At 32.6% G+C, this 10,543-nt stretch overlaps 1 protein-coding gene across 3 annotated transcripts in view; it reads right to left on the bottom strand.

Annotated features, from left to right (window-relative positions):
- LOC108747026 (beta-glucuronidase) overlaps positions 1–9,792 on the bottom strand; it is a 10,806-nt gene extending 1,014 nt beyond the window's left edge. Inside the window, exons 1-9 of one of the 3 annotated variants that reach the window (XM_018484238.1) lie at positions 9,309–9,792; positions 4,781–4,972; positions 4,330–4,428; positions 3,484–3,660; positions 2,953–3,185; positions 1,645–1,924; positions 933–1,207; positions 565–826; positions 62–250 (exon numbers count right to left, since the gene is read on the bottom strand). In XM_018484238.1, coding sequence (XP_018339740.1) covers positions 62–250; positions 565–826; positions 933–1,207; positions 1,645–1,924; positions 2,953–3,185; positions 3,484–3,660; positions 4,330–4,428; positions 4,781–4,972; positions 9,309–9,347 — 1,746 coding nt within the window. In that variant the 5' untranslated portion in view covers positions 9,348–9,792. Of the gene's footprint in view, positions 1–61; positions 251–564; positions 827–932; positions 1,208–1,644; positions 1,925–2,952; positions 3,186–3,483; positions 3,661–4,329; positions 4,429–4,780; positions 4,973–5,788; positions 5,838–9,308 lie in introns of those variants that run through there. The other 2 variants (XM_018484240.1, XM_018484241.1) reach the window with 2 other exon arrangements.
- Positions 9,793–10,543: the final 751 nt, after the last annotated feature.

Below are 10,543 nucleotides of genomic sequence, written 5' to 3'. Positions count from 1 at the left end.
TATATATATACTATAATTTATTATGAAAAGAGAGCTTTTGTAAATATAAAATGAGTTTTACCTCATGCAGACCGGGCATAGTATCTGCTCCGTACTCGGACATAAGTACTGGCTTGTTATATTTTCTATGCCAAGCCTCGGCTTCCCCTTGAACCCTATCAATGATCATGTCCAGTCTACCAGCATTGCTATACCAGGCATTATAACGATTGAAGCTGATCACGTCGAGAAACTGACCTGCTTTGTCTTCCTAAAATTTACAATATCTATTTGCCGACAATCTTCATGTCACAAGCGATTGTGATAATAATTAAAAATCTTGGGTAGATTAATAATTAGACAATAATACAAATTGTATTAATATTTAAGTTTTCATTTGATTAAAATATAATTAAAAAATTTTTAATTTAGCTTAAAAAATGTTTGACGTTAAAAATTAGGAAATCGCCTCTCTCTTTTTTTTTTGTTAGAGAATATTAAAAGAGGGTTTTATACCTTTTATAGAAAGTTTAAATCAAAATAATACTATGTTATTTTTTCATATATTTATTTATTTGTAATTACTTGCACTCCACGAGCCAGGGCAATAGTAACTGGCCTGGTAGGATCGATTGCTTTTGTGTGATGAGCGATCTGCATAAAGTACTCTTCGGCCTGGGGCAGCTGAGTCCTCGGTTCGTTGGCCAAGGACCACATGATTACGGAGGGTCGGTTCTTGTCTCTACGAATGAGCTCCGACAGCGAATCCTTGTGACGCATGAGTAATAACGACGAATAATTCTCCGTATCGACGGAAGGACACTCGCCGATTATGAGGAAACCCAATCTTCAAAATAAAATTAAACAAAATGAAATAAAACAAGTTCAAGAAAAGTAGAGGATGAAATATTTTAGCATATCAGATAATTTTAAAGGAGGAATATTCTCGGTACCTGTCGGCCATATCAAGGACTTCGTCGCTGTAAGGATAGTGGCTGGTTCTATAGGCGTTTGCGCCGACCCACTGAAGCAACTCGTGATCTCTGACAGCAGTGACGAGGTCAAAACCACGTCCTCTGATAGCTGAGTCTTCGTGTCTGCCAAAACCACGCATGTACACTGGCCGATTGTTCAACAAGAGACTCGTATTAGTCCAGGCGAGTGTTCTGATGCCAATCGGTAATCGATAGACATCTGGTTTGGTGAGATTTGCTACTGACAATCTTATCTAAAAAAAAAAACGTCGTTTTGGTAAATAAAATTTAAAATTTTTTAACAATTTATAAACAAATGAATATTTTAGTCCCGCGTATAATTTTCTATACAGAATGTATCATTCCTCTCTGACTTTCTTTTTTTGTATCGATTCGAAATAGATTTTGCCAACGAGATATTAACTTAAATTTTTACCTGTGTATACCGGCATAGTTAAAAAAAAGACACTTGCTAGATTTAAGCAATCAACGATAATACCGCATAATGAGATAATTTTGGCCCAAATTTTGGCAATGTCCAGATGGCTCGTCAAAATCTGGACATAAGACGTCTTAATTTCAGACGTTTTATGTTTTGATTTTGTTCAAATATTATTTTTTTTAATTGGGCCAAAGTTATACTATTTTACGGTTATCCTGACTGGGCCAAAGTTACCCTACTTTACGGTACCTCCAAAGTGTATAAGTATCCTGGCTTGGGGTTCATGCCTCTAGGCCACCAGAGTCTGGCGAACGGGACCTTCAGAGTACCTGATATGCCATAAACGGGCTCTTTGATCGCCAAAGTGTGCTCGGCGTTGAGCAACGTGACTCTGCAGACAGGTATTTCCCCTTCGTTCATTCCACCCGCTTCTATGGTGTACTTGACAATTCCCATATCGCCGATCAGGCTTGTCCTTACTGTGATATCTTTAACGTAGGCACGCGGCGTCGTATACAACAAAACGGACCTTTGTAAAGTGTTTCAATAAAATTTATTAGTTAGGAGCAATTATGTCATAAATGTAATTAATATCATTCAGACTTATTGAACACTCAGGATCTCAAGTATAAAAAATTGATACTTTTATGCAGAATGATAAATTATCAATTAAATATTATTTAAATCTAATTTATCTAAAAATTAAAATAAATAGAACATTTTGCTAAAAAATGTGTATAATTACAAGTATTTTCTTTATAAATAAACCTTTTGTATTTTATTTTATTCTTGTATTTCAAATCATTGCAATTGCTGTATAATTATCTCGAATTATCGTACGTAATGAAAATAATTACATTTGTGTCTATCTCTATTTTTCTATGCTATAGAAATTTTTAAAGTAAGTAGCAAAAATCATGACTGTGTCTCTTATGATCTCGATTGTCGGGTAACGTATTGATTGTTCTTTTTAGTTTTTCTACAAAGCCCTTGATAGAGATCTATTTGTGACAAGTGCAATTCGCGTATCGCTTCAGAGAGCTCGAAAGGTCCTTCGTAATAATGTAACTGTGAAACGGAACAATGCTATTACACTTGTCACGTATTTTCTCTTTGTCAGATAATTGTGTTGAATTTGTATTTACAACATGTATATTTATTTGCTCTCGAAAATTAGAGATTCAATTTGAAATCAAAACAGTTTCTTTCAATACGTTCCTTTTAATCTGTTTATACGTTTGAGATTATTTAAAAAAAATAAGTAAGTTGAAAAAGAAATAAGATTATCATTTAATTGCATAAAAATAAATATAATTAATATAATTTTAATTAATTAATTAAAATTAAAGTTTTAATGTAATTAAAATGTTAATTAAACGAGGGAGAAATGATGTTAATGCTTTAAAACACACTATTTCTCCTATATGTTTGTTATTTACAGGTGTATTAGCATATCGTCAAGATTATTTAAAAAAATAAAGAGTATTGAATATAAAATAATTAATAATTAAATAATCTTTGTTTGAACTATCTTGTTTTAGTTAATTAAATTTTTACCTGTGTATACCGGCATAATTAAAAAAATCGAAACTGTAGGCCTGCAAGTACTTGGTACCGTTGTCGGTGTTCACCTGTACGATTTTACCCTGGGGCACGCTATTCTGTCCCAGAGTGTTATCTACGCTGACGAGAATATGGTTCATACTACCGTAGGTCACAAATGAGGAGATTTCCGCTTCGAAAGGCAGATGACCCATTTCATGATTGGTCATCAAAACATTGTTCACCCACTACACAAAAATATACATGAACGACATGTGCAGCTTATAATTTATTTAAATTTTAGGTGCGTTTTGAACTTAAAGATTAATATTTCTCTCGAAAATTATCGTACATTTCTTTAAATACAAATAAATATATTTTTTATTTAGAAGAGTTATTATGATTGGAATTTTGTTCATTTTTCTTTCTTTTGTCTTTATTTTTTATTTTATATTTTTCAGATATTTTCGAATTACAATTTTCGATAAGTCATATTTCAGGAAAGATCGCTTTGGAATTGAAAAACTCAGAGTGATAGGTGCTTACTACTTGTGCGAGATAATGGACGGAGCCGAATCTGACGAAAACGCGTTCGTCCTTCCAAGAGTAGGGCACGAAGAAGGTCCTGTGGTACCATACGGCACCGAGGTGGTCCCTGAGGTTACGCGATGTTGTAATGTCATTGTAGGACGAGGGTACTGGCATCTTCATCATCTCTCCGACCTGTAAAGGCAGTCTTGTCTTACGCGAATGGTGACGAAGTAATAACAAACGGACAACGTGCAATTACGCGAAATTATAAAATGCAAGTAACTCTTGCAACGCAAGAAATTTGATGTGAATTAACAATAAAGATAATAAAAGCAAGTAAATAAAAGAAAATAAATAATAATAAATGAATGAAAAGATAAAGATTCGTAAAATATTGAATTCTATAGGTTTTTTGTTTAATTCTGCACGTTTTCTGTAGAAAAAATTTTATAAGCAAGATCTTAAAGAAATTATTTGAATAGATTTATAATATAATATATTTAACGTTAAAAATATAGTTTACGAGAGACAAATGTAAAGAAAGTCGGTATTAAATACGAGAAAATTTATTATGGAAAATTGATTCAGAGTCTTTGCGAAAAATTAACTAGTTAATTGAATATTTCTCTGCCTATTTTTTTATTTCTCTGTTATATGTAATTAAAAAATATCTTTATTTCTTTTTTTTCGAGGTATTAATTTTTAATTTATTAAATTACTATTACTTTTTTTTAATATAAATTTCTTTTTCACAAATTTGATAATATGACTTCATGTAATAAAAACTTTAATATTTATTTAATTCATTAATTGCACTTGTCGTTATTAATTATTATTTTACATTAAATTACGGTACGATACCCTCGATAAGTCATCAGTGAACCATGCTTCCGAAAAATGCTTTAGCACGTCTCCTTCAGACGAAACAGTGAAATCCCATAATCCATCGAGCGATTTTATCTAGAAGAAAACATTAAAAATATCTGGTGACTTTTGTTACATTTATTTTTATTATAAAAATCTTCATAAAACGGATAAATATTCTTAAGACAATTGCATCAGTGCACTGCAATTACTTTCGGTCTAACAAACAATGTGTATATATATTTTATATTATTACAGGATAATAAATTTTTTATAAAAATAAAAATGTTTAGAATTATTTTTAATAAGCGAGATATAAAAAATTATAATGTCATGGATTGTTTTTCCAAAAACTTATTTGAATGTGCGATAGAAGAGTGAAAACGTAAGCTGATTATTTGAGATTCGAGTAGCATCAAAAGATCAGTGTGTGTCACGTAAGTTTTACCTCTCGGGATTCACTTTCTCTGGGATATAACAGACCAGGAAGCGGAGTCGGAAACGCCTCCTCGTAAGGTAGCGGCGCTTCAATTTTGATCGTCGTATCGAAGAACTCTGGTGGCGACTCCGGTCCGGATTCACCGGCCATCGCGCTGCCGATTAACAAGAAAATCAAGTGCCACATTCCTCTGCGATTTTCCTAAACAAAGGAATTAGCATCCACAATTCGTAATCAAGATCTTAAAATTTTCGCTTAATTAAACGAATCTTTTGAAGTAAAAATGAAAATAAATTCTCAAAAGATTAAAAGAAGGTTTTAATTTAAAGATGGAATTCCAGAACGTGTACTTATAACAATGCTATATAACAATGTTAGTGCGCATTTAATTCACGTTACATATACTATAAAATTTAAAAAAGAAAAACGCTTATTTAAATAAAATATTGATAAAAGCGTTTTAATTATTATAATTTTACCCCAAAAGATTCGAGGCTTATTTAAAGCACAGAGAACAGTTCTAAAATATAGCAGATATAATTTTAGAGGTCATGAAAGTTCAATTTTAATTAATAATAATTAAAAATGCGTTAAAATTCACAAGGTTTATTCGATTATTCTCAACGTTGTCGTATTCGCGTCACTTTCTAATGAACAAGCATGGCAAACACTTGGATAATGCGGTCTATGATATAAAGATTCAGAAGGCAATATTTTTTTCACGACTTTATTTAACACGATGAATAATCTTATTGTGCTTATCGTATAACCTTATGTCATGTCATACGCTAAAACAGTCAATTATCGCCCGTTGCCTATTTCTCTGTGACGGATGGCTATGACCTCCTTTCTTCTCGGCGAATAGTCATGACTTGTATAAATATCATGCGATTCTCCCGAAAATACCTTAGAAAATTGCTATCGAACGTTAAGGCATTCATGACATCCGATTTGTCATCCGATATGTTATAAAGATAGTTTGCACCACCACAACAGCACACAACTAGCATGCACTTACGTTTACGATGCGCCTGAATCGACCAGTCGCGGCTGTTGATCACAGTCGACTGATATACCGCGCGAATTTCTTCGATAAAGAAAATTAGCAAAATCGTGGATCCGATTAGGAATTCGTGACCAGTTACTTTTACATCCATCTACATCATTAGCGCTTTATATTAATATTTATCTTTCTGATAATACAAACGATCCTCACAGCGAAAAATTCACTGTTTTATCATGTAAATATGAGATAATAATTTGAGTGTTATCATTGCAAATTGCGTATGCAGATAAGACGAAGAGGTTTGATCTATGACTACGTAATTATTGAAAAAATTAATACAAAATTGCTTGTAACGATTAAGAAAATAACACATTTACTTTCCGATGCGAAATTCTACGAATCAAGATTGAAAATTGCAAATTTAATTTACATATATAAATGTATTGTTATTAGTTCCAAGAATAAATCATGTGTACATAAATGTTATTTACGATGCGATATGTTGAAACAATAATAAAGGCTTTAAAGATTATAAATCAAAACTAAATAAATTAAAACTAGGAAAGGAAAGCCGGTAAGAGTCAACGCGGATATGTAATGTTAACAAAATAATAAAATATTTATTATTCTCTAGTAAATGTGTTGGAACCTTGAAACCGCTCGAGTTCAAACTCTATTTTTCCATTATATTTTTATCTTTTCAAGACTGATAAAGCACGTTTAGAGACAATATAACGTATAATTTGTCTAACAATTATTTCTTCCCTCAAGTCTGCTTCGTTGTATAAAGGTTGCGCGCGAGTCATCCTGTTTATCTTTTTTCTCTTTTAATTTTATTCGACATCCACAAAGAGAGGAAGACCGGTCTTCTGGCATCCGTTCTTTTGTACGAAAAGATTCTAAGGAAGGCTCGAAATGTGATAATAAAAGCACGGAATAGAATTGTACAGCCTGCTGCTTTAATTTTTTTTTTAATAAGCATTAGTAAAATCGATAATCGAATAATTTTTATAATCGTTTTTCAAATAATTACGTAGTATAGATCAAGCCCCTTCGCCAGTCTTATCTATACACATAGTGATAATGTTGTTGTGTATATTTTTATTCTAATAAATTATTGTATCATATTGAAGCCTATATCAGCAAAGATAACACTTTATAAATTTTGTTTATAATTATTTTATAATTATTTGTTAAAAAATTACGTCTTATCATAAAAAATGCTGAATTGAATTAAAAAATTACTTTGGATTATTAAAAATTAAAACGTATATTAAAAAAGTAAAACTATATGTTTTCTATTATAAAAATTTACAAATCTAGAAATGTATTTCACACACAAATAATATATTCTAATTAAATTATTTAGAATTGTAAATTCTCTAGAAATAATGAAACAAAAGAGAAAAGATCAAATAAATTTCTTCAACGTTTTTGTTAACGGAACATTAATTTCTCAAGCATTTCAGTTTCAGAAATATAATTTAATATTGGTCAGTTTAATACTGTGATTATTTATTTGGAATATTAAGAGCACTGAACAATATGATGCTTCTAATAGTCAAGTAAGTAATTAATCACTACCTTCTAGTATTAAATTTTTATAAGAACCTGAAATGAGAAGAATTGCAAATACTGCAATATTTAGGTGCAAAAACGTACTCAAATTTTTTATTGATGATAAAAATTTTGTCAAAAAGAACTTTCGGGAATTTCAGTTTTTTATGCCTAGTAAGAAGACTTTCGGTGATCAGTTTTGCATGACCTTTTGACGAAAGCTAACTGTCGGGCAATGAGCCGGTCGCACCCCACACACATATATGCACACAAACACACTCCGCGGGGTCTCGTTCGCAGCAATATCGGCTTCCTGGCACGGTGCCCTCCTACGAGAGCAGACTTCCCTTCCCAAAGCATCAAATCGTTTCCTCGTGTCGTGCGTATACAGAGATACCACGGCACTGGTGTCCCTAATTCCTCGAATAGCTATTGTTCTAGGTCTGAACTTACACTCGATAATAATATCTGGCCAGTATTGTAATTTCGTTACATGGTTGTTTCAAAAATCTATTTTTAAAAACAAGAAATTTCTCTCCTATAAAATTATTTTATTTTAAAGATTTTATTCGTAGCAAATTACACACACATTAATTAACGCTACAAGGGCGTCAAATATATCAGTTCTGACAAAAAAGAAAGGAAATTAAAATTAATCGTTATTAGTTAATGTTAAGGTATAGTTAACAAGGAAGTTAGAAAATTTCTGTGGTAACAATTTTGAATAATAAAATTGTCACATAAATGAAATAAATGTCACATTTTAAAATAAATTTTGTCACATGCAGTTCGAATGTAAATCTGTTACTGATTGTTTCAATTGTCTATTGTTACTATTGACTATCGATAAAGTTTCTAAATGCAACCTCGTTTGTTCGCGATTTCTCTCTATTTGTGCGGGCATAGATAATTCGTAGATAGATAATTCGAACCCAATTTCGCGTACAAAGATAATTGATTCGCGAAAGCCGCGAAATTTCGAAATGATCCCGCAGGCATTCTCCCGTATATGCATTTTCGTAACACCCGCGGCATGTGGTTTGAATTTACGTTATTAACACCGATGTATTCATATCGAGAGTAGTAAAGTGTAAGAGACGCGATTACGAGAGATGATAATGGCACAGAGTAATGATATAACGATGCTAATATTCTATCGTTACAGAACGGACTAGATTACACCTCGTGCGATTCTCTTAGAATTTTTTGAGTATCGTAAAAAATAAAAATTGCGAAACTAAAGCGAATAGAACGTAAATTTACAAAGATATCGTTAAAGATATTTCAGTTTCATTTTATTATATTTTGTGGAATCGTGGAAAATATTGTAAAATGATTACAGACAACCGACAGATGTACCGATCGATTTTTCATGTTTGAGACTCGCAGGAAATTGCATCAGCATGTGGAAAATGGAGTATTGTCCGGTCGCCGGAATCACGGATTTTTGGTTGAAATTTCGAAACGGATTGCCGACAAATCATTGAAAATTTATTGCTTCCTGGAGTCGGGGAGATAAATTTTGAAATTCCAAAAACGAAATGTCGACAAACACAGATCCGCGATTAATGTATTCACGATCATGTACTGTTTTAGAGACACGTTGACATTTACATTACAATTTGAAATTAATCAAAATTATTTTCGAGTATTTTGATGCCACATTTTGAAACATGCCACTTGGTAACGAAAAGATCGATATGATTTTGATATAAATAACCGTTGACGTTTATCGGTAATTCTACTAATTAGGCAAGTGAGCATTACATTTTATTATAATTATTACAAATCACACGTAGAAAGTAAATAGCTGCTAATCTTTTTGACAAGATATTACAAAACGCAATGTAATTATTAGATGTCGCATAATTCAACAAAAATTCGTTGAGTAAATAATGCAATTTTTCATTAGTAAACTTTTACTTATTTTGAATCTATAAATCCGTAAATCTCGTATGTTGTGGAGCAACAAACCTTGCAGCGATCGCCACGTTCTATCGCGAGTCTGGTCATAGCGTCTAAAGAGAAGTTGCCGAAAAGTCGATTGGCTATCAGTCTGTCTGAGAAATTTGAATTTCACTAATATGTATATTCTAGACGTAAAAAGAAATTCTTCCGTTTCTTTTTTCGCGAATATTACTGTTTGTTTTCTTTTTCTCTTCTTAAATCACAGTTCTTCACGTTTCCTTCTTCTTAGCTCGTGCCTTTGTTTATCTTTTTTTTTCTTTCTTTCCGCACCAGCGTTTTGTTTTGTATTAATTCGATTCTGACATTCAACTTTGCACGCCAAACCGAAAATCTTCCTCGTACCAAAGCCAGTAAGTTCCACGCAACGCAATTCTTTTTTCCCACATTTATTATAACTATAACTATATTGTTCTCACGACATCGAAATATAGCTAATATAGCTAGAATTATAGAATATTAAATTAGTTAATATAAAATTATAGAAACGGACGGAGATAGTTGTGGTTAACTCGAAATCAATATAGTCTCGCGGATGAACTCGCACCAGTCGTCATCGGTTACGCGTCAAATTTTCTCTTTCCAACCGGATCATTGCTGGAGGCACCGAGTGTTTAAATCCGCGCGTTAACCCGGAGACTGGGCACCGCCGATGTGCAACACTCGAGCCTATGCCTCGGACTCGCCGAGCGTGACTACTCCGCTCCGCTCGATGCCGAGCAGAGCGGAGGCCCGCAGGAAGCCGACCCGAAAATCTCGCGCTTCTCTCCTCACTTCCTCGTGCTCTCCTGTTTTCGTTCTTGCCGTCGACATTCCTGTCGTCGAGGAAGAGATCCGAACTTCGCAAGATAAGATTACAAAGATTGAAGACGTAAAATGTTATTTTAAAAAAAAAGGGGAAATATATATATGTAGAAGATTATAATATATTATTATCGAGATTGCGAGGATTCTTTGGATACTCTATAATAATCAAAATAAATCTGATACATTCCCAGAGATCGATATGTTCAAAATGCGGACGTAAGATGTCTTATGTCTGCATTTTGGACATATTATTTTCTAGATTTTCATGCAGGCAATGTGCATTCTAAAAGACATCACAGAGACATCATAAAGACATCTTTTGGGACATGCAAACAAAAGATATTTATAAGACATTATAATTACTTAGACAACATACATGTCTAAAAAAGAGACATCATAAGACATCATTTTGAATATACCTATTGTTTTCTGGACTC

The sequence above is a fragment of the Trachymyrmex septentrionalis genome, unplaced genomic scaffold, assembly GCF_001594115.1.
Source record: "Trachymyrmex septentrionalis isolate Tsep2-gDNA-1 unplaced genomic scaffold, Tsep1.0 scaffold19, whole genome shotgun sequence".
Lineage (NCBI taxonomy): Eukaryota > Metazoa > Arthropoda > Insecta > Hymenoptera > Formicidae > Trachymyrmex > Trachymyrmex septentrionalis.
This window is presented reverse-complemented; position numbering and strand designations above follow the sequence as displayed.